This window comes from Oncorhynchus mykiss, chromosome 13 (assembly GCF_013265735.2).
Source record: "Oncorhynchus mykiss isolate Arlee chromosome 13, USDA_OmykA_1.1, whole genome shotgun sequence".
NCBI lineage: Eukaryota > Metazoa > Chordata > Actinopteri > Salmoniformes > Salmonidae > Oncorhynchus > Oncorhynchus mykiss.
The window spans coordinates 9,145,293-9,173,291 of NC_048577.1; the positions used below are offsets into that span (position 1 = coordinate 9,145,293).

Below are 27,999 nucleotides of genomic sequence, written 5' to 3' on the forward strand. Positions count from 1 at the left end.
ACTATTATCCTACAAAGTAGAAAAGAGTAAAAATAAAGAAAAACCCTTGAATGAGTAGGTGTGTCCAAACTTTTGACTGGTGCTGTATATTCGGTTCTATTTACTCTCCGATTCGAAAATATTAATTTGCATCAACATAGACATCATGCAAGTCCTGCACATCATCTCTGGTGTCATCGCTGACACCTTTTGCTAGCAGGTATTGTGTCAATTTAAAACTTGCACAAGACAGTTTCCAGAATTGTACATTTAAAAAGATTCTGCCAATTCATTCATTACTCCATTTAGCTAACATTAGACACTTAATCCAGAGATTTGGGGCAGCAGGTAGTCTAGTGGTTAGAGCCTCTGTTCCCCGGTAGGCCGTCATTGTCAATAAGAATTTGTTCTTAACCGACTTGCTTAGTTAAATAAAGGTTACATTTTAAAAAACATTTATTTTTTTATTATTCCCTTTCCCTCATGGTATTTGTAGTTCTTTATGATAGCCACATTAGCAGCTAATTAGCATCACATTTTGGGGGGTGTAAATACAGGCGAATACATTGATAAAAGTCACCTTGTCCGAGAGAGATTTACAGGATTATCAAAACATTAAATCAGGGTAAGACTACAGGAAACACAGCCCTTATTTGAAGTGTTTCTAAAATCCCCTGTGGGAAAAATGAAACCATTTCCCTGTTTGACTGCTAAATTTTATCTGTATTATGACTCATACTCGTAGTCTATGGAGGACTGCTTTTCTGAGGAGTGCCAATATGGCCGACAGTAACATACAGTAGCATCAGCAATCCAGGGTTTATATACGTCATTGGGAGGGATACAGTGCTTCCAGGTGGATAGAGAAAAAAGGGGAAATCTGGGGATTGGTACATTCATTTTTTTGCTGTTTGAATCCCAGATTTCCCTTTTAATGGGATGTGGTTGAGGTATGGGAATGTTTTAGATAGGTTCATAGATATGCTTTTCCAGTAGATACTGTACATCAGGGCTATTCAACTAACGCGCCAGATCCGGCCCGTTTAGGAATTTAAACCCTGAACATTAATAAAAGTTCTGTAAAAAAAAAAAAATTCCACCAATATCCGCCCCGCCGTTCAGTGCCAAAATGACAAGCCCTATGGTGGTTGTCTATAGTCTGGTGCCTATGTAGAATGTCAATGGGTTTTCTTCATATGGATTTGGCAGTAGAGTTTGAACAGTTTAAGCTTCAAAATATGATGAAAGCTACACCTCTAAGGAACACATACATGCCTTCTGTTGTCCTCTCTGATGCTCACAAAGACTCGTTAGAAGTGAGAGACAAACAACACACCTAATGACTGAGGGAAATTCATTCAAAACATCCTTCCTTCAGACTGGAATTTGACATGATCTGATTTGACATATCTTTGTCTTATTTACTGAGATGCTTAGTTTTCAGATGCTTTTAAAATGACCTAATTACTTTTAAGAAGCTTTTAATAATTATTTAACTGCTTTATTGGTGGTTGTGGGTCACTTGTTTTATACAGTTCTTCGAAGAATAATCACATGTGGAAAATGTCCTGCAATTAAACCTTTTTTCATCTGGCCTCTGTAAGAAGATAGTTGAATAGCCCTGCTGTACATTATATAGATACACATTCATATCATCAGTTCCATAGGATGGTAACAGGTGGATAGAGACAGTTAATGTGGTTCTATAGGATGGTAACAGGTGGATAGAGACAGTTAATGTGGTTCTATAGGATGGTAACAGGTGGATAGAGACAGTTAATGTGGTTCTATAGGATGGTAACAGGTGGATAGAGACAGTTAATGTGGTTCTATAGGATGGTAACAGGTGGATAGAGACAGTTAATGTGGTTCTATAGGATGGTAACAGGTGGATAGAGACAGTTAATGTGGTTCTATAGGATGGTAACAGGTGGATAGAGACAATTAATGTGGTTCTATAGGATGGTAACAGGTGGATAGAGACAGTTAATGTGGTTCTATAGGATGGTAACAGGTGGATAGAGACAGTTAATGTGGTTCTATAGGATGGTAACAGGTGGATAGAGACAGTTAATGTGGTTCTATAGGATGGTAACAGGTGGATAGAGACAGTTAATGTGGTTCTATAGGATGGTAACAGGTGGATAGAGACAGTTAATGTGGTTCTATAGGATGGTAACAGGTGGATAGAGACAGTTAATGTGGTTCTATAGGATGGTAACAGGTGGATAGAGACAGTTAATGTGGTTCTATAGGATGGTAACAGGAGGATGAAGACAGTTAATGTGGTTCTATAGGATGGTAACAAGAGGATAGAGACAGTTAATGTGGTTCTATAGGATGGTAACAGGTGGATAGAGACAGTTAATGTGGTTCTATAGGATGGTAACAGGTGGATAGAGACAGTTAATGTGGTTCTATAGGATGGTAACAAGAGGATAGAGACAGTTAATGTGGTTCTATAGGATGGTAACAGGTGGATAGAGACAGTTAATGTGGTTCTATAGGATGGTAACAAGAGGATAGAGACAGTTAATGTGGTTCTATAGGATGGTAACAGGTGGATAGAGACAGTTAATGTGGTTCTATAGGATGGTAACAGGTGGATAGAGACAGTTAATGTGGTTCTATAGGATGGTAACAGGTGGATAGAGACAGTTAATGTGGTTCTATAGGATGGTAACAGGTGGATAGAGACAGTTAATGTGGTTCTATAGGATGGTAACAGGAGGATGAAGACAGTTAATGTGGTTCTATAGGATGGTAACAAGAGGATAGAGACAGTTAATGTGGTTCTATAGGATGGTAACAGGTGGATAGAGACAGTTAATGTGGTTCTATAGGATGGTAACAGGTGGATAGAGACAGTTAATGTGGTTCTATAGGATGGTAACAGGTGGATAGAGACAGTTAATGTGGTTCTATAGGATGGTAACAGGTGGATAGAGACAGTTAATGTGGTTCTATAGGATGGTAACAGGTGGATAGAGACAATTAATGTGGTTCTATAGGATGGTAACAGGTGGATAGAGACAGTTAATGTGGTTCTATAGGATGGTAACAGGTGGATAGAGACAGTTAATGTGGTTCTATAGGATGGTAACAGGTGGATAGAGACAGTTAATGTGGTTCTATAGGATGGTAACAGGTGGATAGAGACAGTTAATGTGGTTCTATAGGATGGTAACAGGTGGATAGAGACAGTTAATGTGGTTCTATAGGATGGTAACAGGTGGATAGAGACAGTTAATGTGGTTCTATAGGATGGTAACAGGTGGATAGAGACAATTAATGTGGTTCTATAGGATGGTAACAGGTGGATAGAGACAGTTAATGTGGTTCTATAGGGTGGTAACAGGTGGATAGAGACAGTGAATGTGGTTCTATAGGATGGTAACAGGTGGATAGAGACAATTAATGTGGTTCTATAGGATGGTAACAGGTGGATAGAGACAGTTAATGTGGTTCTATAGGATGGTAACAGGTGGATAGAGACAATTAATGTGGTTCTATAGGATGGTAACAGGTGGATAGAGACAGTTCATGTGGTTCTATAGGATGGTAACAGGTGGATAGAGACAGTTCATGTGGTTCTATAGGATGGTAACAGGTGGATAGAGACAGTTAATGTGGTTCTATAGGATGGTAACAGGTGGATAGAGACAATTAATGTGGTTCTATAGGATGGTAACAGGAGGATAGAGACAGTTCATGTGGTTCTATAGGATGGTAACAGGTGGATAGAGACAATTAATGTGGTTCTATAGGATGGTAACAGGTGGATAGAGACAGTTAATGTGGTTCTATAGGATGGTAACAGGAGGATAATGACAGTTAATGTGGTTCTATAGGATGGTAACAGGTGGATAGAGACAGTTAATGTGGTTCTATAGGATGGTAACAGGAGGATAGAGACAGTTCATGTGGTTCTATAGGATGGTAACAGGTGGATAGAGACAATTAATGTGGTTCTATAGGATGGTAACAGGTGGATAGAGACAGTTAATGTGGTTCTATAGGATGGTAACAGGTGGATAGAGACAGTTAATGTGGTTCTATAGGATGGTAACAGGAGGATAATGACAGTTAATGTGGTTCTATAGGATGGTAACAGGTGGATAGAGACAGTTAATGTGGTTCTATAGGATGGTAACAGGAGGATAATGACAGTTAATGTGGTTCTATAGGATGGTAACAGGTGGATAGAGACAGTTAATGTGGTTCTATAGGATGGTAACAGGTGGATAGAGACAGTTAATGTGGTTCTATAGGATGGTAACAGGAGGATGAAGACAGTTAATGTGGTTCTATAGGATGGTAACAGGTGGATAGAGACAGTTAATGTGGTTCTATAGGATGGTAACAGGTGGATAGAGACAGTTAATGTGGTTCTATAGGATGGTAATAGGAGGATAGAGACAGTTCATGTGGTTCTATAGGATGGTAACAGGTGGATAGAGACAGTTAATGTGGTTCTATAGGATGGTAACAGGTGGATAGAGACAGTTAATGTGGTTCTATAGGATGGTAACAGGAGGATAATGACAGTTAATGTGGTTCTATAGGATGGTAACAGGTGGATAGAGACAGTTAATGTGGTTCTATAGGATGGTAACAGGTGGATAGAGACAGTTAATGTGGTTCTATAGGATGGTAACAGGAGGATGAAGACAGTTAATGTGGTTCTATAGGATGGTAACAGGTGGATAGAGACAGTTAATGTGGTTCTATAGGATGGTAACAGGTGGATAGAGACAGTTAATGTGGTTCTATAGGATGGTAACAGGAGGATAGAGACAGTTCATGTGGTTCTATAGGATGGTAACAGGTGGATAGAGACAGTTAATGTGGTTCTATAGGATGGTAACAGGTGGATAGAGACAGTTAATGTGGTTCTATAGGATGGTAACAGGTGGATAGAGACAGTTAATGTGGTTCTATAGGATGGTAACAAGAGGATAGAGACAGTTAATGTGGTTCTATAGGATGGTAACAGGAGGATAGAGACAGTTAATGTGGTTCTATAGGATGGTAACAGGTGGATAGAGACAGTTAATGTGGTTCTATAGGATGGTAACAGGAGGATAGAGACAGTTAATGTGGTTCTATAGGATGGTAACAGGAGGATGAAGACAGTTAATGTGGTTCTATAGGATGGTAACAGGTGGATAGAGACAGTTAATGTGGTTCTATAGGATGGTAACAGTGTTGTTACAGCTAACGGTGTTGTTACAGCTAACAGTGTTGTTACAGCTAATGCCAGTTTGTCTGAGGCTGATGCAGTGCAGGTGTTTGTACACAGGCATATACACGGACACACACATGGAAATAGTGCCATACGTGCACTCAACGTGCACTCAAACATATTCAGTTGACCTCGCTCTTATGATTTTAGTTGTCCTTGATGTCTTTTGTTTTTTGCATTGTTGTTTTCTGTTTTCCTTTGTCTTGTTTTGTCTTTTGTTCATTTTGTTGGTTGTTGGTGCTTTGGGGGGGCGGGGGGGGGGGGGGGGGGGGGGGGGGGGTGGATCGCTGGATCGCTGGTTCGGGGCCACGTTTTTGACCTTGTGGGAGATCTGTCGACGTGCCCTTGAGCAGGGCGTTGACCCTGGTTGCTTCTGTGTGTCTCTCTGGATGTCTGTTAGATGACTAATGTGATGTAGTTGTTGAGCGGCTTCACTGTCAGTATATTGTATGTTTTAAATATTATATAAAAAATTATATTAAAAATGTATAAAAATGTTGCAGATGAAATAGTTTGGGATTTTGCAAATTGTCATTATTGTAAGTTAGCCTTTTTAAATGCATCTTTATAAGGCAGCTTAATTTTCATTACAATCTTATTGATAATCATTGGTAAAGGGATGTATTGTTTAACATAGCTGAAAGTTGTTTAAAAAAAAAGAATATTTCAGCCAATTAATAAAGAATCAACTGTCTCTCTCTGTGTGTGTGCGTTACAAATTCTACAAACACTTCCTTTGGACACATTGAAATGTACCATTAGGTCAGTGTTATCCGGGATCCTTAGGACGTCCATACCCTAAACCCTAACACTAACCCTTACTTTAACTCATTTGATTTTCGACTTCAATGGGGTAGAGCCGTCCCAACAATACCAGATAGCACAGACCCTGTTGGATGCGGGGGCCGGGCTGCCCGGATGATGGTGAAGGTGCTGCTGTTGTTAGGCGTCGACTGCTGATGTCAATAGAACCTACTTGTTACATGCCCCGAGAGGATGTACGGTGCTACAGGCGATGGCTTTTAACATTTTTTAATTGTTTAATTTCACCTTTATTTAACCAGGTAGGCCAGTTGATAACAAGTTCTCATTTACAACTGCGACCTGGCCAAGATAAAGTAAAGCAGTGCGACAAAAACAACAACCCAGAGTTACACATAAACAAATATACAGTCAATAACACAATAGAAAAATCTATGCACAGAGTGTGCAAATGTAGAAGAGTAGGGAGGTAAGGCAATAAATAGGCCATAGAGGCGAAATAATTACAATAACGAGAACGGAACTAATCTTAAATGTTTAATGCTTTGACAGTTACCAGACAGAGACAACAAATGTCTCGCAATCAATTACTTTTTACGTGTAGGATAAATTAAGTTGAGCTTTTAGGCTGTTGTTATTATTGGTTCAAGTTTAGGCTACTAGCTTATCTGGTCCAATGGGAATTCGGAAGGTACAATGCGCTTTAGGAAATATTGACCGAGGGCTCTAGCCTACCTTTGGATTTAAAGACTAAAAGGTAGAGTTGTCTCCTCCTGCCGTTCTAGTGGTCGTTACCGACATGTCTGACCCTGGACGGGGGTTCAACCAAGACACATGAAGAAATTAACCGCTCCAACTATCCGCCACCGGTATTTTTTTGACGGAGAATGTCTCGCGCGGAACAACGGTTTTGTGAAGTTTGATCGCCCTCGGGCAAGGCTTCAAAAAGTCGCGCTCTTGTGGACCTGCCATTAGAATGGGTCAGCAGAAGTAGTGATTGGCAATAGGCATATGATTTAGCTACCATATAAAGTAAATAACAAATATTTTCTCATTTATAATAGCTCCCTAGAAACATTCGAGTATTTCAGTTATCGTGTAGCCTAATACTTGATTAGATCAGAAACAGAAGCCTTGTCCATAAGAACAGATCTAGAGTCAGATTTGCATACTCTACCCAAATCATCACCATTAGGATGAAAGAATACCTGTGTCTGTATGCAGAATCCTACTCATGTAGAACTCTAAACTCTGATGCCAGCTGTTAGGGAGCATTGTGTGTGGGTTTTTGTAGTGGTGTTGATGTTCTTTACAGTTAGGGAGCATTGTGTGTGTGGGGGGGTTGTGTGGTGGTGGTGTTGTTGTTGTTGATGTTCTTTACAGTTAGGGAGCATTGTGTGTGTGTGGGTTCGTGTGGTGTTGTTGTTGATTATGTTCTTTACAGTTAGGGAGCATTGTGTGTGTGTGTGGGTTTGTGTGGTGGTGGTGGTGTTGTTGTTTATGTTCTTTACAGTTAGGGAGCATTGTGTGTGTGTGTGGGTTTGTGTAGTGGTGGTGTTGTTGTTTATGTTCTTTACAGTTAGGGAGCATTGTGTGTGTGGGGGGGGTTGTGTGGTGTTGTTGTTGTTGATGATGTTCTTTACAGTTAGGGAGCATTGTGTGTGTGTGTGGGTTTGTGTGGTGGTGGTGTTGTTGTTGTTTATGTTCTTTACAGTTAGGGAGCATTGTGTGTGTGGGGGGGGGGGTTGTGTGGTGTTGTTGTTGTTGATTATGTTCTTTACAGTTAGGGAGCATTGTGTGTGTGTGTGGGTTTGTGTAGTGGTGTTGATGTTGTTTACAGTTAGGGAGCATTGTGTGTGTGGGGGGTTGTGTGGTGGTGTTGTTGTTGATGTTGTTTACAGTTAGGGAGCATTGTGTGTGTGTGGGGGGGGGGGGGGGGGTTGTGTGGTGGTGGTGTTGTTGTTGTTGATGTTGTTTACAGTTAGGGAGCATTGTGTGTGGGGGGGGTTTGTGTGGTGGTGTTGTTGATGTTGTTTACAGTTAGGGAGCATTGTGTGTGTGTGGGGGGGGGGGGGGGGGGGGGGTTGTGTGGTGGTGTTGTTGATGTTGTTTACAGTTAGGGAGCATTGTGTGTGGGGGGGGGTTTGTGTGGTGGTGTTGTTGTTGATGTTTACAGTTAGGGAGCATTGTGTGTGTGGGGGGTTGTGTGGTGGTGTTAGTGTTGTTGATGTTCCTTTCAGGCTGGTAACGAGACCTCTGTGACGTCCTCTAAAACTTCTAGATGACCCTATAGGTGTCTCCTAGCCTCACCACTCCTAGCCTCACCACTCCTAGCCTCACCACCCCTAGCCTCACCACCCCTAGCCTCACCACCCCTAGCCTCACCACTCCTAGCCTCACCACCCCTAGCCTCACCACTCCTAGTCTCACCACCCCTAGCCTCACCACCCCTAGCCTCACCACTCCTAGCCTCACCACTCCTAGCCTCACCACTCGTAGCCTCACCACTCCTAGCCTCACCACTCCTAGCCTCACCACTCCTAGCCTCACTATCGTCACCATCATCATCCGTCTGGTCTGGTACTTCCTGGGTGAGCAGGGGATTGTGGAATAATAATGTGGGACACAGACACGCTTGCGAGCAGCCCAGACCACTTACACACACACACACACACACACACACACACACACACACACACACACACACACACACAAGCTACGATTGGCTATCTGATATGTAACATGCCTGTAAGTCTCTCCCCCTCCCACCAGGGTACAGGATGTGGGTACTGGAGACGCCTATCCCAACCCTTTACCCAACCCATAACCATTACGGAGTTGATGCCTGACTTTAACCTTAAACACTTTGAAATTTGACGTTCAAGAAAAATGTATGAACGTCTAATTCTGACGTGAGACTGTGAGAGCTAGTTGTGCGCACACACACACACACACACACACACACACACACATGCATTGCAGTCTCTGTATTGTCGTATTGTTTTTTCTTTACAATTTAAATACTGACAATCAAACTACAGAATATACATGTGTCTCTCTCACTCCCCCCTTCCTCTCTCTCTGCCCCCCCCCCCCCCCCCCCCCCCCCCCCCTCTCTCTTTTTCCTCTGTCTGTCTCAGGTTTGAAGGTGAGTGAATGGCTCAGATCAACAGTATTCAACTCCACTGAAGTGTTTGGGTTGGTGAAACCAGATCCAGATCCAGGCCAACATAGATACTGTATCTACATCAATGTAGAGGTACCCGCTGAACATTGGGGAGGCAGGGTAGCCTAGAGCGTTGGCCTAGTAACCGAAAGGTTGTAAGTTCAAATCCCCAAGCTGACAAGGTACAAATCTGTCGTTCTGAACAGGCACTGTTCCTAGGCCGTCATTGAAAATAAGAATTTGTTCTTAACTAACTAAAAAAATTAGTGTTTGTTTGGATGAGACAGAGTGATTGGACAATAGTTAGAAACTGGCTTACCCCCGTAGGCTCAAATTCTAAAGGATCAATGTAAAACTGGCCAGTGTCTGGGGGTTACTGTATCCTACTGTTTGGACTAGAGGGGGTTGGTGATGATCAGTTGGAGTCATTCTTTCATTAGCCTTATCATTCACACATCTCATTCCAAAATCCTGGGCATGGAGATTGCATGTCTGTGATTTTATATACCTGTCAGCAATAGGCATCACTAAAATAGCTGAATCCACTCATTTAAAGGGGTGTAAATAGTGTATTTTAGTAAGTGTAACGTTACAGTTTGACCATCAACTGTAGGATCCTGTTCCCACCTACGAAACTTGTCCAGTAAATGGACAAAGTCATTTCAGGAAGTTCTTCCATGTCTGCATTCAGAGTTCTCCAAGGAAAATCATATCCTTGTGAAATAATAGTTGACTCATCCTCATTTCTTTGTTGAATCTGTGTGTCTGTGTGTTTATGATCATCAGATGAACGCGTTCAGTCTGTTATCTGTCTCTACGTTTGGACCAGACCCACCCACTGTTCAGCAGAGATACAGGATGGCCGAGTGGACCCACCCACCGGTCACACAGACACAGACGGAAACACACACACACACACTTTAAACCGGAAGACATTCCGTAGTGATAGGAATGTACTTCATGTGGAATAAACACGTGGTATGCATAGCAGCAGGAAGTAAGGATGCTGGGTGTGCTTCAGCGCCCCCTGATGAATCACATTTAAAAAAATAATACTCGTAAAAATAAAACATTTAGGATTATTTGTTTTTTTTACCACCAAATTAGTGCCTTAGTCCTTTATGAGCAGAGACAAATACTAGTCAGCAGAACAGGGAGGAAAATACCCCCACCCCTAAAAACCTCTTCCTGATGGTGTGTATTGTAATCAGTGATCTTTAATTGGTTAAGAACATGGCTGAGTTTTTGTTTGTATCTAATAACTATTATACCTCTTTATCCTTTTTCTATATGAATAAAGCATCTGGACACGGTTGAAAGAAGACTGTTCAGTACATGCTAAATAGTCTCCTTTCGTAGCTGCTTGTGGAGGTGAAAAGCGGCTGTGAAAATCAACTGCTTGTTACACCAAGGCCATACTCTAGTCACACTTTGTCCAGCTGAGGGCAGCAAAACATCGTATTTGGTCTCTGTCTCTCTCTTTCACTACCTCCCTCGCCACACACGGCACTTTGAAAGGTTTTGCTCCTGTTATTTCCAGAAAGGAATAAAAACAGAACAGGTTCTAATGTGACACTTTGCATCATCTCAACATTTCACAGTAACCAGAGTCATATTCTTTACAAAAAGGGAACAAGAACAGAGACCGAAAGAAGAACAACTGAAAAATCTAATATTTTTGATTTAACCCCCGATTCTGAAAAGTACAGATCGCAGCGTTGATGACGTGTGTGTGTGTGTGTGGTTTCAGTTGAAACTAACTGAAGCCACAGAAATCCCTTTTCTGTCTGTAATCTGTTTTCTGTTCACTCCTTTACTTTTCAGAGAAGGCAGGCAGATGTTTTTCTCGTCATTAATGGGTTTGAATCATCTGGTGGTGACCCAAATGAGAGACAAGAAACTGATTCATCATTAAGCACTTGTCCTTCAGTTCAGAGTGAAACGTAACTCAACCGTAGAGCATTGAGAAGCCGGTGTTTCTGAGACTACAAGAAGGTCCACTATACAGTAAGGTAAGGCTCTCTTTGAATATTCATATACAGATGTAGGATCTTCATTTGATCACTCTTTTGTTGCTTAGAATTTCCCTGCACAGTAGAAAATGCAAACTTGTAGTGTAATCAAGGCTCAATAAGGCTGTAACGCTTGTCATTTCCAATTTAAAATGTCAGACTTGATTTGCCCTATCGAAAAATGTATCAGCCCCTACAACAAATATCCATAATCCACATAACTATAACTATAATCCACATAATAATTCACATTTCCAGTTGCTGCAGGATCATTTTCCTGCTATAGAAAACTGTCTCAAATGAAGATCCTACATCTATGATGTGTTGGTTATGGATTACATGTGTTGTTCAAGCAAGAAAAGCTCCTCTGCCTGTGTGTGGCCATGTGTGGGTCTGAGTGTGATCATTTGGAAGACACAGTATTACACCGTTAAGGTCATGATCACGGTAGTGATGATGATGATGATGACTATTATCACTTGAGAGACTCACAGAGAACGAAGCTGTTACAATATTGCACACACCTCTCCCATCCCTTGGGGCTGATGAAATGTGTCTAGGCTATGTGCTAGGAAAGGATTCTTCCATCCTGGGCCCAGAGAAGCCCAGGCTTTGTTCTGTGTTAGTGCTGGGCTGCACCAAAACCCTGCACACCCTTTAGATCTCTAGAATCAAGGTTGAAGACCACTGTCCTCATTGTGGAAGAGGTTAGGGGCTGATTAGGGAGTCTTTGTGTAGGGGGCTAGGAGCTAATTAGAGTTTCATTATAGAGGGGGCTAGGAGCTGATTCAATCTTCATTATGGAGGGGGCTAGGAGCTGATTCAATCTTCATTATGGAGGGGGCTAGGAGCTAATTAGATTTTCATTATGGAGGGGACTAGGAGCTGATTCAATCTTCATTATGGAGGGGGCTAGGAGCTGATTAGAGCTTCATTGTGGAGGGGGCTAGGAGCTGATTAGGGCTTCATTATGGAGAGGGCTAGAAGCTGATTAGGGTTTCATTATGGAGGGGGCTAGGAGCTGATTCAATCTTCATTATGGAGGGGGCTAGAAGCTGATTAGGGTTTCATTATGGAGGGGGCTAGGAGCTGATTCAATCTTCATTATGGAGGGGGCTAGGAGCTGATTAGAGCTTCATTATGGAGGGGGCTAGGAGCTGATTCAATCTTCATTATGGAGAGGGCTAGAAGCTGATTAGGGTTTCATTATGGAGGGGGCTAGGAGCTGATTCAATCTTCATTATGGAGGGGGCTAGGAGCTGATTAGAGCTTCATTGTGGAGGGGGCTAGGAGCTGATTCAATCTTCATTATGGAGGGGGCTAGGAGCTGATTAGAGCTTCATTGTGGAGGGGGCTAGGAGCTGATTAGGGCTTCATTATGGAGGGGGCTAGGAGCTGATTAGGGCTTCATTATGGAGGGGGCTAGGAGCTGATAAGGACTTCATTATGGAGGGGGCTAGGAGCTGATTAGGATTTCATTATGGAGGGGGCTAGGTGCTGATTAGGACTTCATTATGGAGGGGGCTAGGAGCTGATTAGGGTTTCATTATGGAGGGGGCTAGGAGCTGATTAGGACTTCATTATGGAGGGGGCTAGGAGCTGATTAGGGTTTCATTATGGAGGGGGCTAGGAGCTGATTAGGATTTCATTATGGAGGGGGCTAGGAGCTGATTAGGACTTCATTATGGAGGGGGCTAGGAGCTGATTAGGACTTCATTATGGAGGGGGCTAGGAGCTGATAAGGACTTCATTATGGCGAGGGCTAGGAGCTGATTCAATCTTCATTATGGAGGGGGCTAGGAGCTGATTCAATCTTCATTATGGAGAGGGCTAGGAGCTGGTTCAATTTTCATTATGGAGGGGGCTAGGAGCTAATTAGGGCTTCATTATGTAGGGGGCTAGGAGCTGATTCAAGTTTCATTATGGAGGGGGCTAGGAGCTAATTAGGGCTTCATTATGGAGGGGGCTAGGAGCTGATTAGATGTTCATTATGGAGGGGCTAGGAGCTGATTAGGGCTTCATTATGGAGGGGGTTAGGAGCTGATTATGGCTTCATTATGGAGGGGGCTAGGAGCTGATTAGAGCTTCATTATGGAGGGGGCTAGGAGCTGACTAGGACTTCATTATGGAGGGGGCTAGGAGCTGATTAGGGCTTCATTACGGAGTGGGCTAGGTTTTGATTAGGGCTTTATTATAGAGTGGGCTATGGGTTGATTAGGGCTTTATTATAGAGTGGGCTATGGGTTGATTAGGGCTTTATTATAGTGGGCTATGGGTTGATTAGGGCTTTATTATAGAGTGGGCTATGGGTTGATTAGGGCTTTATTATAGAGGGGGCTATGGGTTGATTAGGGCTTTATTATAGAGTGGGCTATGGGTTGATTAGGGCTTTATTATAGAGTGGGCTATGGGTTGATTAGGGCTTCATTATAGAGTGGGCTATGTGTTGATTAGGGCTTTATTATAGAGTGGGCTATGGGTTGATTAGGGCTTTATTATAGAGTGGGCTATGGGTTGATTAGGGCTTTATTATAGAGTGGGCTATGGGTTGATTAGGGCTTTATTATAGAATGGGCTATGGGTTGATTAGGGCTTTATTATAGAGTGGGCTATGGGTTGATTAGGGCTTTATTATAGAGTGGGCTATGGGTTGATTAGGGCTTTATTATAGAATGGGCTATAGGTTGATTAGGGCTTTATTATAGAGTGGGCTATGGGTTGATTAGGGCTTTATTATAGAATGGGCTATGGGTTGATTAGGGCTTTATTATAGAGTGGGCTATGGGTTGATTAGGGCTTTATTATAGAGTGGGCTATGGGTTGATTAGGGCTTTATTATAGAATGGGCTATAGGTTGATTAGGGCTTTATTATAGAGGGGGCTATGGGTTGATTAGGGCTTTATTATAGAGGGGGCTAGGAGCTGATCTGGGCCTGGGTTTACTAGGACAGGATGTTCAAATAGAAATGGAGCAAAACCCTGCACACCTTGTGGGCTCCCAGTAGAGTTGAACTGGAGACCGTTGTCCTCATTGTGGAGGGGCTTTGGAGTGTGTTCCTAATGGCACCCTATTCCTTATATTGTGTACTACTTTTAACCAGGGCCTCTAGGGTATATAGTGCACTATATAGGGAATAAGGGTGCCAGTTAAAATGTAGCCTAGGGGTTGATTTGGTCCAGTGTTTAAGTAGGACAGGATGTACACACCCAGCCACAGGTACAGAGGAAGTCAAAGACAAGAGGGGGAGGTGAAGGGGGAGGCGGGGAGAGAGTGTTGGTGGAAAGGAAGTCAGAGAGAAGATAGGGAGGGTGAGGGGGAGGAGGGGAGAGTCAGAGAGAAGATGGGGAGGGTGAGGGGGAGGAGGGGAGAGTCAGGGAGTGAGCGTTGGTGGAAAGGACGTCAGAGAGAAGATAGGGAGGGTGAGGGGGAGGAGGGGAGAGTCAGGGAGTGAGCGTTGGTGGAAAGGAAGTCAGAGAAGAGGGGGAGGAGGGGAGAGTCAGGGAGTGAGCGTTGGTGGAAAATAAGTCAGAGAGAAGATAGGGAGGGGGGAGTCAGAAAGAAGATAGGGAGGGGGGAATCAGAGAGAAGATAGGGAGGGGGGAGTCAGAGAGAAGATAGGGAGGGGGGAGTCAGAGAGAAGATAGGGAGGGGGGAGTCAGAGAGAAGATAGGGAGGGGGGAGTCAGAGAGAAGATAGGGAGGGGGGAGTCAGAGAGAAGATAGGGAGGGGGGAGTCAGAGAGAAGATAGGGAGGGGGAGTCAGAAAGAAGATAGGGAGGGGGGAGTCAGAGAGAAGATAGGGAGGGGGAGTCAGAGAGAAGATAGGGAGGGGGGAGTCAGAGAGAAGATAGGGAGGGCGGAGTCAGAAAGAAGATAGGGAGAGGGGAGTCAGAGAGAAGATAGGGAGGGGGGAATCAGAGAGAAGATAGGGAGGGGGGAATCAGAGAGAAGATAGGGAGGGGGGAATCAGAGAGAAGATAGGGAGGGGGGAGTCAGAGAGAAGATAGGGAGGGGGGAGTCTGAGAGAAGATAGGGAGGGCGGAGTCAGAAAGAAGATAGGGAGAGGGGAGTCAGAGAGAAGATAGGGAGGGGGGAATCAGAGAGAAGATAGGGAGGGGGGAATCAGAGAGAAGATAGGGAGGGGGGAATCAGAGAGAAGATAGGGAGGGGGAAGTCAGAAAGAAGATAGGGAGGGGGAGGAGGGGAGAGTCGGGGAGTGAGCGTTGGTAGAAAGGAAGTCAGAGAGTGATAGGGAGGGTGAGGTGAGAGGTGTACATAAGAAGAAGAAGGGAGGGGGTTTTAGAATGAGGTTTAGTTTGGGAGAGGATGAGAAGAGAGGTAGAGAAGAGAGGAGCAGGGGACGGGGTGTTAGTGGTTTGAGGTTTGTTTGTTATTGGAAACAGCTTGTAAACATTCTGGGAAACGAGGACGTTGTGGTTTTCTTACCTGTAGCCCGTGTGTGTGTGTGTGTGTGTGTGTGTGCATGCACAATATGTGTGTGTGTGTTAGCTTGCATGAAGACTGCACTTGTGTTCGAGCTTGCGTGGGCAATGCATGTGTGGGTGTGTATGTTCTCTGCTTTCAGGTTACGGCTGGAAAGCCCTGATCTGGGATCAGGCTAACATGTTATAGCAGGAATGCCCTGATCCGGGATCAGGCTATCAAGTTAAGACAGGAAAAGCCCTGATCTGGGACCAGGATATCAGGTTAAGACAGGAAAAGCCCTGATCTGGGACCAGGCTACCAGGTTAAGACAGGAAAAGCCCTGCTCTGGGACCAGGATATCAGGTTAAGGCAGGAAAGCTTTGATCTGGGACCAGGCTACCAGGTTAAGACAGGAAAAGCCCTGATCTGGGACCAGGCTACCAGGTTAAGGCAGGAAAGCTTTGATCTGGGACCAGGCTACCAGGTTAAGACAGGAAAAGCCCTGATCTGGGACCAGGATATCAGGTTAAGGCAGGAAAGCTTTGATCTGGGACCAGGCTACCAGGTTAAGACAGGAAAAGCCCTGATCTGGGACCAGAATATCAGGTTAAGACAGGAAAAGCCCTGATCTGGGACCAGGCTACCAGGTTAAGACAGGAAAAGCCCTGATCTGGGACCAGGATATCAGGTTAAGACAGGAAAAGCCCTGATCTGGGACCAGGATATCAGGTTAAGGCAGGAAAGCTTTAATCTGGGACCAGGCTACCAGGTTAAGGCTGGAAAGCTTTGATCTGGGACCAGGCTACCAGGTTAGGGCTGGAAAGTGAACAGTGAACACGACAGTGAACACGACATCACAAGGCTTCACAGCTAACAATGTACAGAAACCAGTGGTGGCTGGTGGCACTTTAAATTGGAGGACGGACTCCTAGTAATGGCTGGAACAGAATTAATGGAAGGGTATCAAACACATCTAACACACTGATTCCTTGAACTCCATTCCAGGCATTATTATGAGCCTTCTTTTTCTTCACCCAGTCAACACATCTTATACCTGTTAGATGGTTGTTTTTAGGTGGGTTTTTTTTTTTTTAAAGGAGTGGAAACTTCACACCTCAGACTGAACATAACATGTCTCTCTAACCACAGTGACCTTTTACTAAAAAAAAACACATGAGAGAATGGTAGCAAACAGCACACTGCCCATGTACAGCTATCGGAACTACTGTATATATATATATATATCTGATCTAAAAGGCAAAACTGATCCTAGATCAGCACTTCTACTCTGAGATGCTTTATTGATCTGGGATCAGGTCCCCTTGTCCATGTAATCTTATATATTATGATCTAAAAGGCTAAACTGATCCTAGATCGGTACTTCTACTCTGAAATGCTTTATGAATACAGGCCCTGACAATAATATACAGAGATATCAATAATAGCAATAGTGACTGTCAAAGGACAACAGTGTCTCAGATGAGTAGCATGGTTCAACTGTTGCATCTCTGGCCATGGTTCTGGAAACGTCTTTAGGTGATAGTATAGTGTGTGGCTAAGTGTATATTTCTAGAACCTGAGTGTGTTAGAACGTGTCACAGAGAGACGCTGGTCGTTGGTAGGATGATCATCTTGATTATGATTGACACACTGAAATTGGGAGGGAGGGAGGGAGGGAGGGAGGGAGGGAGGGAGGGAGGGAGGGAGAGAGGGAGGGAGAGAGAGAGGGAGGGAGAGAGGGAGGGAGAGAGGGAGGGAGGGAGAGAGAGAGAGAGAGAGAGAGAGAGAGATGGTCAGACAGACAGACAGACAGACTCACTAGAGTTGGAGTAATACCATAGTTAGTAACACCATCAGTAGAGCTATCATCCTTCATCCAACCCTTTCCATGTTTTTTAATTAGTTCCATCACAGCTTATCCAGCTACCCAGCTTGGGCCGTTCAATATCTAAAGGTAAGAGACAAAATATCTGCAATATTAAAAACATGGAAATGTTTGAAATGCACCTAAAATGCTATGCAAATTTGAATAACCTACTAAATGGGTTTACAGTGTTTAAGTGTGTGCTTGGCTTGTTTCTGGCATACCAGAGTGTAAGAACGGTTTAAACAAATGCAACTTTGTTAATAAGATGTTTTACACAAATAACCTTCATGTCTAGTGATATGTTTTACACAAATAACCTTCATGTCTAGTGATATGTTTTATACAAATAACCTTCATGTCTAGTGATATGTTTTATACAAATAACCTTCATGTCTAGTGATATGTTTTATACAAATAACCTTCATGTCTAGTGATATGTTTTATACAAATAACCTTCATGTCTAGTGATATGTTTTATACAAATAACCTTCATGTCTAGTGATATGCAACAGTAAAACAGATGTTACTTCGTATTCACCAGATGTTAATTATATCTGACATGTATTTCACCTTATGTGACCTAATAAGTTTCTATTCTGTAAATGAGGATGTATGGATCCCTCTCCCACTTGCACACCTGTTCAGTTTCTGTGGCTTTCACTGTGTGTGTGTATGCGTGTGTGGCTACGCTTAAACTGATAACACTTGATCTACTTTCATGGAAAAAACACACCACGCAGACAGACATAGAAAGTTGCACTTTTTCTTCTCATGCTTCAGGCTTTCTTCCATCCCAAATGTCACCCTATTCCCTACATAGTTCACTACTTTTGACCAGAGTTAAATGAGCCCTGGTCAAAAGTAGTGCCCTATATAAGAAATAGGGTACCATTTGGAACACTAAGCCACCTGTGTCACCTGTTGCTAAGGTCATGTCTCCTACTGTGTTCTAGAATGAGAAAAAGGACCAGGAAGAAGTCATAATGAAGGTTCTATGGTGTCTCTATGTCATCCTGCTCCTCCCCCTACTAACCTGCTCCAGCCAACCACAGTCCTGTAAGTCATCAATACCCTTCACAATGCATTACAACACATGTAGAATGACTTTGAGGTTAAAGTGCAGACTGTCAGCTTTATTTTGAGTGTATTTACATCCATATCGGGTGAACCTTTTTAGAAATGACAGCACTTTTTGTGCATAGTCTACCCATTTTAGGGGACCAAAAGTTCTTTAATGTGTGTTAAAGTAGTAAAAAGTTTAGTATTTGGTCCCATATTCATAGCATGCAATGATTACATCAAGCTTGTGACTCTACAAACGTGTGATTATTTTGTGCCTAATAGAAATGAATGGTAAATAATGTATGGTGTCATATCAGCTTGGATATCAGCTTGGATTTGGCGTCTCTCCTATCAAAACACGTTGAGAGTAAACATCATTAACAGAAACAACTGAATTGTTGTGTGTGTTGTTGTTGTCCTCCAGTGTCCCTTTCCTAAATTAGCCATTGATGGAGGTAGGGATTTGGACTTGTGGATTTACTTAATTCTCTGTATTGGCCAAAAGCAATTCCGATCCAACCATTAATTCATACGTTGTTGTGCCCCTGGCCTGAGAGGATGGAAGTTCAAGCAAGCATTTTAGCCAGGTAGCCTAGGACAAAAAAATAAGCTTGTACTGTAAATAAGCTTGTACTGTTTCAACGTGAAAGAGAGGAGGATGGCATTGGTGTTTTTTCTACAAGTAGAGTGAGTCAACATGTTTTTCTACTTGTACGAACGCACATGCATGCACACATAAATCAGAACCATGGACAGCCACATATTTAGCTTATGTTGATTGGACACATTTTTGGGGGGGTTATATTTTAGTTGTCACTTTATTAGACGAAGCGGAGGTGATTTGATGATGTTGAAGTTGAAATGGTGCTGGAATAGTGGAGGCAGCTCCTCTTTATGACTTGCAGTAACTCAAATCAAATCAAATTGTATTGGTCACATACAGATGGTTAGCAGATGTTATTGGGAGTGTAGCAAAATGCTTGTGCTTCTAGTTCTGACAGTGCAGCAAACAAGTAATATCTAACAATTCCACAACAGATACCTAATACACACAAATCTAAGTAAAGGAATGGAATAAGAATATATACATATAAATATATGGATGAGCAACGACAGAGCTGCATTGGCAAGATGCAATAGATAGTATAGAATACAGTATATGCTGTACATATGAGATGAGTAATGCAAGATATGAAACATTATTAAAGTGACTAGTATTCCAATTATTAAAGTGGCCAATGATTTCAAGTATGTATGTAGGCAGCAGCCTCTCTGTGCTAGTGATGGCTGTTTAACAGCCTGATGGCCTTGAGATAGAAGCTATTTTTCAGAAGGCCAGCATCCCGGAGTCGCCTCTTCACTGTTGACATTGAGACTGGTGGTTTGTTGGTACTATTTAATGAAGCTGCCAGTTGAGGACTTGTGAGGCATCTGTGTCTCAAACTAGACACTCTAATGTACTTGTCCTCTTGCTCAGTTGTGCACCGGGGCCTCCCACTCCTCTTTCTATTCTGGTTAGAGCCAGTTTGCACTGTTCTTTGAAGGGAGTAGTACACAGAGCGTTGTACGAGATCTTACGTTTCTTGGCAATTTCTCACATGGAATAGCCTTCATTTCTCAGAACAAGAATAGACTGATGAGTTTCAGAAGAAAGTTCTTTGTTTCTGGCCATTTTGAGCCTATAATTGAAACCCCAAATGCTGATGCTCCAGATACTCAACTAGTCTAAAGGAGGCCAGTTTTATTGCTTCTTTAATCAGAACAGCAGTTTTCAGCTGTGCTAACATAATGGCAAAAGGGGTTTCTAATGATCAATTAGCCTTCTATAATGATAAACTTGGATTAGCTAACACAACATGCCATTGGAACACAGGAGTGATGGTTGCTGATAATGGGCCTCTGTACGCCTATGTAGATATTCCATAAATAATCTTTCCAGCTACAATAGTCATTTACAACATTAACAATGTCTACACTGTATTACTGATCAATTTGATGTTATTTTAATGGACAAAAAATGCTTTTCTTTCAAAAACAAGAACATTTCTAAGTGACCCCAAACTTTTGAGTGTGTATGATTAAACATGATATAGAGCCTTGTAAAACATGACATAGATCCTTAAAAACATGACATAGATCCTTAAAAACATGACATAGATCCTTAAAAACATGACATAGATCCTTAAAAATATGACATAGAGCCTTAAAAAACATGACAGTGTCTTGTAAAACATGATATAGAGCCTTATAAAACATGATATAGAGCCTTATATTAAAACTGTTGTTATTTTTTTATTTCTCTCTGTTTCCCTCTCTCTCTGCCTCTTTCTCTCTCTCTGCCTCTCTCTCTCTCTCTCCTCTCTCACTCTCTCTCTCTCTATCTCTCTGCCTCTCTCTCACTCTCTCTCTGTCTCTGTTTCTCAAAGATCTACAGTGTGTCAATGACTTCATCAGTAACATCACGTGTGTGTTGAACAACACATGCATACCCCCAGACATGCCGTGCACTCTGCATGGTGAATACCCCGGGTTTAAAAGGTAAAGAAGACTAAGGATGCAGCCTAACTGGAACCCTATTCTCATAGAGTCCTGGTCTAAAGTAGTGCACTATATAGGGAACAGGGTGCCATTTGGGATGCTAACTGAAACAATGGTTCACTGTTGTAACTACAGGCAATGTGAGATGAAGTCCTTGGCCGGTTTCAACACAACCTTGAGAGGCGGCAGTCTGGTCTTTGAGGGCAATCCAGTGAGTTTTATAAAACTACATCAAGTTAAAACCAATGCTTGGTTATATATGTGCATTATTATAGATCAAAACAATGATTTAAAAACTATTTGAAAAGTAATAACATGAATGTAACACATTAATCTGAATGAATAAATTAACCAGGAATTTGTCATAAAAAAAATAAAAAAATAAAACATTTTTTCCTAATAATAATAATAATAATAATAATAATAATAATAAAACAATGACAGCATATATATAGACCAATAGGCAAACAACCCTGGATAACTGAACTTCTGTAAATGATCTTTCAGTTCTTTTGGGAAGAGGATAAAATATCCATTGGTGTACGGTGTGGACAAGCAGAAGATTATGTGATACAGATTGAACACCTGTATCAACCATTTAACCACAGTAAGTGTACAGTAATTTGAGTGATATTATGTACGATGTGTCATCTATTACTAATCTACTACATTAATTGTACACCAACTACAATGATACAATACCATAACTTTATGAGGTTTTGTGAAGTCAGCATACAAAATACACAAAATCAATACACTATGATACAACAAAATGCAATACAATCATGCTGGAAAGCTTATTAATATACAGTGCATTCAGGAGGTATTCAGACCACTTCACTTTTTCCACATTTTGTTATGTTACAGCCTTATTCTAAAATGTATAAAATCATTTCCCCCTCATAATCTGCACACACTACCCCATAATGACATCACACTACCCCATAATGACATCACACTACCCCATAATGACATCACACTACCCCATAATGACATCACAATACCCCATAATGACATCACAATACCCCATAATGACAAAGCAAAAACAGGTTTTTATACATTTTTGCAAATGTATAAAAATATTAAAAAATTGACATAAGTATTCAGACCCTTTAACTCAGTACTTTGTTGAGACACATTTGGTAGCGATTGCAGCCTCGGGTCTTCTTGGGTATGTCGCTACAAACTTGGCACAGATGTATTTGGGGAATTTCTCCCATTCTTCTCTGCATATCCTCTCAAGTTCTGTCAGAGTGGGCGGGGAGAGTTGCTGCACAGCTATTTTCACGTCTCTCCAGAGAACTTGCCTACCTGGTTAAATAAAGGTGAAATAAATGTTAGATCGGGTTCAAGTCCGGGCCACTCAAGGACATTCAGAGACCTGTCCTGAAGCCACTCCTGCGTTGTCTTGGCTGTGTGCTTCAGGTCATGCTGGAAGGTGAACCTTAGCCCCAGTCAGAGGTACTGAGCGCTCTGGAGCAGGTTTTCATCAAGGATCTCTCTGTTCTTTTCTCCTTACACCCTTCCCTCAAAGCTGACTAGTCTCCCAGTCCCTGCCGCTGAAAAACACCCCCACAACATGATGCTGCCACTACTATGCTTCACCGTCGGGATGGTGCCAGGTTTCCTCCATTCTGGCCAAGGAGTTTAATCTTGGTTTCATCAGACCAGAGAATCTTGTTTCTCATGGTATGAGTCTTTTAGGTGCCTTTTGGTAAACACCAAGCGGGCTGTCGTGCCTTTTTTTGAGGAGTGGCTTCCGCCTGGTTACTCTACCATAAAGGCCTGATTTGTATAGATGATTGCATAGATGATTGTCCTTCTGGAAGGTTTTCCCATTTCCATAGAGAAACTCTGGAGCTCTGTCATCGGGTTGACCATCGGGTTCTTGGTCACCTCCCCCGATAGCTGAGTTTGGCTGGGAGGCCAGATCTAGGAAGAGTCTTGGTGGTTCCAAACTTCTTCCATTTAAAAAAGATGGAGGTAACTGTGTTCTTGGCGACCTTCAATGCTGCAGACATTTTTTGGTAACCTTTCCCGGATCTGTGCCTCGACACAATCCTGTCTCGGAGCTCTACGGACAATTCCTTCGACCTAATGGCTTGGTTTTTGCTCTGACATGCACGGTCAACTGTGGGACCTTATAAAGACAGGTGTGTTCCTTTCCAAATCATGTCCAATCAATTTAATTTAGCACCGGTGGACTCCAATGAAGTTGGAGAACCATCTCAAGGATGATCAATGGAAACAGGATGCACCTGAGCTCAATTTCGATTCTCATAGGAAAGGGTCTGAATACTTATGGAAATAAGGTATTTCTGTTTTTTACTTTTAATACATTTGCAAACATTTCAAAAAAACAGTTTTTGCTTTGTCATTATGGGGTGTTGTGTGTAGATTGATGGGGAATTATTTTTTTTAATCAATTTTAGAATAAGGCTGTAACGTAACAAATTGTGGAAAAAGGGAAGGGGTCTGAATACTTTCTGAACGCATTGTACACAACTTAATACTAATTCATACCTGATGCTAACATTTCTAATTCAACTTAGTACTAGTAGTTCTGTTACAGTGATATTAGTAATATATTAGTACTACTATGAGTACATTAACTGTGTTGTTTTGTGTTTGGCAGTTAAAATGCATCCCCCTGGCAAGCCGACCATCATCAATGCCTCAATCGCCTGGACACCAGGAGCTCCCATTTCAGAAATGATATTCAACTATGACTTCCAACTACAGTGGAAACAGAAACTACATCACTGGGAGGTGAGAGAGAGAGAGAGAGAGAGAGGGAGGAAGAGAGACAGAGGACAGATAATAACAACTGTGTTTCTCTCTTTGTACACTATCTAAAAGTAGACCTACTGTATGTTGTGCTACTGCAGGATGCTGTGGAGGTGAACATATCAAACAAACAGATGTATTTTGACCTGGACCCTGAGATGCTGGAGAGAGGAAGGAGGTACCAGGTCAGAGTCCGGGTTCGAGCCGATTACCCAGACTGTCAGTGGAGCGACTGGAGCCCCAGTGCATCATGGGTCTCCACTCTGGGCCAGATGAAGCCAACAGGTAAATAGAGCATCAGTGATGTCATTGGTTATTAGTACACATTTGAATGTGGGCCTGTATATACTTGGGCTGTGTCCCAAATGGCCCTATAGTTCCCTACATAGTCCAGAGCACTATGGGCCAAAAGCACTGCACTAAACAGGGAATATGTTGCCATTTGGAAGGCAGGCATAGTAGTGTGTTTCCATATGAATCTTGAAAAATAGTTCCTTCTTCCTTCTTCCCTATTTCTTTCTTTCGTTCTTAGACAGGCAGACACATGCTCAAAACAAACTTACAGACAGAAATGTAAATGAAGCCTTTTCTATGCCAATCTTTTAGTAAAACAGTGGTGGTGTTATGTACGTTGTAAATATGTTCTATGTTGTTCCTCTGATCCTGTTCTCAGGTAGTCCTGATGTTCTAGACCAGGACTTTGTGATGGTCACCGTGGTGGGAGCTGTTGTTGTACTAGTCCTGCTGGTCTCCATGTTGCTCTGCAAAGGAAAGTGAGTACTGTATCTCTGTCTATCTGTCTGTCTGTCTGTGTGTGTGTGTGTGTGTGTGTGTGTGTGTGTGTGTGTGTGTGTGTGTGTGTGTGTGTGTGTGTGTGTGTGTGTGTGTGGAAGGGGGTGGGGTCCATTGTAAATGTGATTTATTTTAACACCAACGGACTGCAAAGTAAACATCATGTTTTAGATGTAATGTTTTGTAGTTGGTTAAGTGCAACTTCCTTTCATTTCCGTTCATTGCTGACAGGGTCAAGAAGATTCTGAATCCTCCTATACCAGATCCCTCCAGGTACTTTGAGGGCCTCAACCTCCAGCACGATGGAAACTTCAAGGTCAGTTCTACTTTTGACTGAAGTTATGTGCCAAAAGGGACCCTATTCCCTGTATTGTGCACTACCTTGTTATGGCGGTAGTTAGGTTATAATGGCTGTAGTTAGGTTATAATGGCTGTAGTTAGGTTATAATGGCTGTAGTTAGGTTATAATGGCTGTGGTTAGGTTATAATGGCGGTAGTTAGGCTATAATGGCTGTAGTTAGGCTATAATGGCTGTAGTTAGGCTATAATGGCTGTAGTTAGGTTATAATGGCTGTAGTTAGGTTATAATGGCTGTAGTTAGGCTATAATGGCTGTAAGTTAGGCTATAATGGCTGTAGTTAGGCTATAATGGCTGTAGTTAGGTTGTAATGGCTGTAGTTAGGTTATAATGGCTGTAGTTAGGTTATAATGGCGTTAGTTAGGTTACAATGGCTGTAGTTAGGTTATAATGGCTGTAGTTAGGTTATAATGGCTGTAGTTAGGTTATTATGGCTGTAGTTAGGTTATAATGGCTGTAGTTAGGTTATTATGGCTGTAGTTAGGTTATAATGGCGGTATTTAGGTTATAATGGCAGTAGTTAGGTTATAATGGCTGTAGTTAGGTTATAATGGCTGTAGTTAGGTTATAATGGCTGTAGTTAGGTTGTAATGGCTGTAGTTAGGTTGTAATGGTTCTAGTTAGGTTATAATGGCGGTAGTTAGGTTATAATGGCTGTAGTTAGGTTATAATGGCTGTAGTTAGGTTATAATGGCGGTAGTTAGGTTATAATGGCTGTAGTTAGGTTATAATGGCTGTAGTTAGGTTATAATGGCTGGAGCCTAATGAATGGAATGGTATCAAACAGATAAAATACATTTCCATATATTTATTACCAGACATTATTATGAGCTGTCCTCATCATTGTCTTACATTGGCATCATGTTGGAGTGAAGTCACTCCAACATTTAGCTAAATAATTATCATTTTATTTTCCTCTCTGTGTGTGTGTCTCTCTCTCTCTATCTATGTCACTCTCTATCTCTTTCTCTCTCACTGTCTCTCTCTCTCTCTCTCTCTCTCTGTCTCTGTGTGTGTGTCCGTGCCTACAGGCTTGGCTGGGTCCTTTGTTCGCCTTTGAAGCCGTCGACTCTGCCTTGCACCGTGAAGACATCTCCCAGGTAGAGATTACCAACAACATTGGCACCATCGCCCCCCTGAGGAGGGAGACCGATACTGCACTACTACTGAAGAAGAGATTGGACAATAGTGGCCGCTCCGGCTTCAGCAACTTCTTATCTCAATGCTCCCAGCCTGGATCCACATCCACCAAGTTGGAACCCTGCTCTGTACACTCCCCTTACGGACCAGTAGGTGGCACTACTGAAGAGATAGATGAGTGGAAGGAGGAGAACAGAGGAGATAGGATGGATAGTAATAGAGGTGTAGGGGGGAAGGACGAAGATATCAGGGGTGGAGGGAAGGAGGGAGAGATGGGGGGTGGAGGGAAGGAGAGAGAGTTGGGGGGTGGAGGGAAGGAGAGAGAGATGTGTGGTGAAGGGAAGGATAGAGAGATGTTGGGTGGAGGGAAGGATAGAGAGCTGTATGGTGGAAGTATATTTGGAGGCATCAGTGGAGGTAAAGATATCGTCCAGGTTTCTTCTTACGAGCGTGTTGAGAAGCTCCAGGCCGAGCGTCGGGCCCTCATAAGCCCAGATTCAGGCATCGGCAGTGGGGCAGAGGATCAGGAAAGTCAGGAGAGCGTGGAGGATGCGGTCGGGCCTATTGCATCCACCCCCCATTTTGTCTCTCAGGACTTCCATCTTGTTCCGCTTCTTCCTCTTATCAATAACAATAACTTTACATTCTGCTCCACCCCCTTACCCATTTCCCTGTCCGCTTTCCCCCAGCATCCCTTCACCCTACCTGGGTTGGATAGTGTTGGGGGAAAGGGTACGGAGATGGGGGTTGGAGGAGGTTCTCTCACAATGTCTTCCTCCTATGAACGTGTGGATAATCTGCAGCTCCATGCCCAACTCTTGGCCCCTCAGAGACCAGATTCAGACATTGGCAGTGGGGGAGAGGATCAGGAAAGCCAGGAGAGCGTGGGGGATGAGGTCAGGCTAACTGTGACCCCCTGTAACCATATCCCTCTTATTACCACTAACAATATATTTCCATTCTGTTCCACCCCCTTACCAATCCCGCTGGATGTTTTACCCCAACTACCCCTCACCTTCTCTGGGTTTGGGATGGTTCCATCCCTGGGACCCAGTACTAGTACCAGTCATCAAGACAGGCTGTTGGAGATATCTCTCCTGTCTTCTTCAATGGCAATAGAGCCCTCTAGTGGAGGCTACATGCCAGTGAAAGAAGCTCAGAACTGAACTATGAAAACATTTGACTAGGGAGGGACTAATGATTTATATATACACTAGATGCCTGACAGGCTGTTTTGAAGCCACCACTCCTCCATCTTGGCACTCCCCCTCCATTGTAAAAAATACTTTGGAAGCTATAGAAATGCATTTACTAATGTCTACATTTGTTTTTACCACATGTATTCTATTACAGACACACTTTTTTTAAAGAACTAATGTAACTGTCCCCACTACAACAACAAAAAAAGACTTACAAATACGTCATTTGGTCGTTGAAACGTTTCAATGACATACTGTAGAATTCCATCCATTCCAATAGAGCTCCACAGTGGAGGTGCTATAATACCCATAAAACCTAGCGTTCAAACAGGGAAACGGTTCCAATTGTTTTTCCACCATTCATTTTTCCCTTAATGGATTTTAGAAACACTTAAAATAAGGCCTGTGGCCTCCTGAGTGACACAGTGGTCTAAAACTCTGCATCGCAAGCTGTGTCAGAGCCCGGCTGTGAGCGGGAGCCCCATAGGGCGACACACAATTGGCCCAGGGTTTGGCCGGGGGGCTTTCCTAGGCTCATCGCACTCTAACGACTCCTTGTGGCAGTGTTAAAGTGTTAAACAAATCAAAATATATTGTAGATTCTTCAAAGTTGCCACCTTTTGCCTTGATGACAGCTTTGCACACTCTGTGTTCTCTCAACCAGTTT

At 42.7% G+C, this 27,999-nt stretch overlaps 2 protein-coding genes across 6 annotated transcripts in view; both read left to right on the forward strand.

The window, feature by feature from the left end:
* LOC110495073 (interleukin-2 receptor subunit beta) overlaps positions 1–27,999 on the forward strand; it is a 51,440-nt gene that overhangs the window by 21,755 nt on the left and 1,686 nt on the right. The window lies entirely within an intron of this gene.
* On the forward strand, positions 11,045–27,998 carry LOC110513456 (interleukin-2 receptor subunit beta). Of its 3 annotated transcripts, none has more exons than XM_036940152.1 (10): positions 11,045–11,164; positions 18,410–18,512; positions 20,945–21,056; positions 21,192–21,267; positions 21,564–21,663; positions 23,692–23,825; positions 23,945–24,128; positions 24,517–24,616; positions 24,867–24,951; positions 26,025–27,998. In XM_036940152.1, exons 2-10 carry the CDS (start codon positions 18,440–18,442, stop codon positions 27,297–27,299), a joined length of 2,139 nt encoding a protein of 712 aa, XP_036796047.1. In that variant the 5' UTR covers positions 11,045–11,164; positions 18,410–18,439; the 3' UTR covers positions 27,300–27,998. The 3 variants fall into 3 exon arrangements, with proteins under 3 accessions (XP_036796047.1, XP_036796049.1, XP_036796048.1); XM_036940154.1 differs by having other exon boundaries at positions 11,045–11,159; XM_036940153.1 differs by lacking the exon at positions 11,045–11,164 and adding an exon at positions 17,444–17,543.

What these genes read in the sequence shown, in the direction of transcription:
- LOC110513456 (XM_036940152.1), top strand. Translation starts at nt 18,440, where the DNA reads ATGAAGGTTCTATGGTGTCTCTATGTCATCCTGCTCCTCCCCCTACTA. An exon ending in TGGTCTTTGAGGGCAATCCA is followed by an intron (nt 21,268 to 21,563) that starts GTGAGTTTTATA and finishes ATGATCTTTCAG; the next exon opens with TTCTTTTGGGAAGAGGATAA. An exon ending in AGCACGATGGAAACTTCAAG is followed by an intron (nt 24,952 to 26,024) that starts GTCAGTTCTACT and finishes CCGTGCCTACAG; the next exon opens with GCTTGGCTGGGTCCTTTGTT.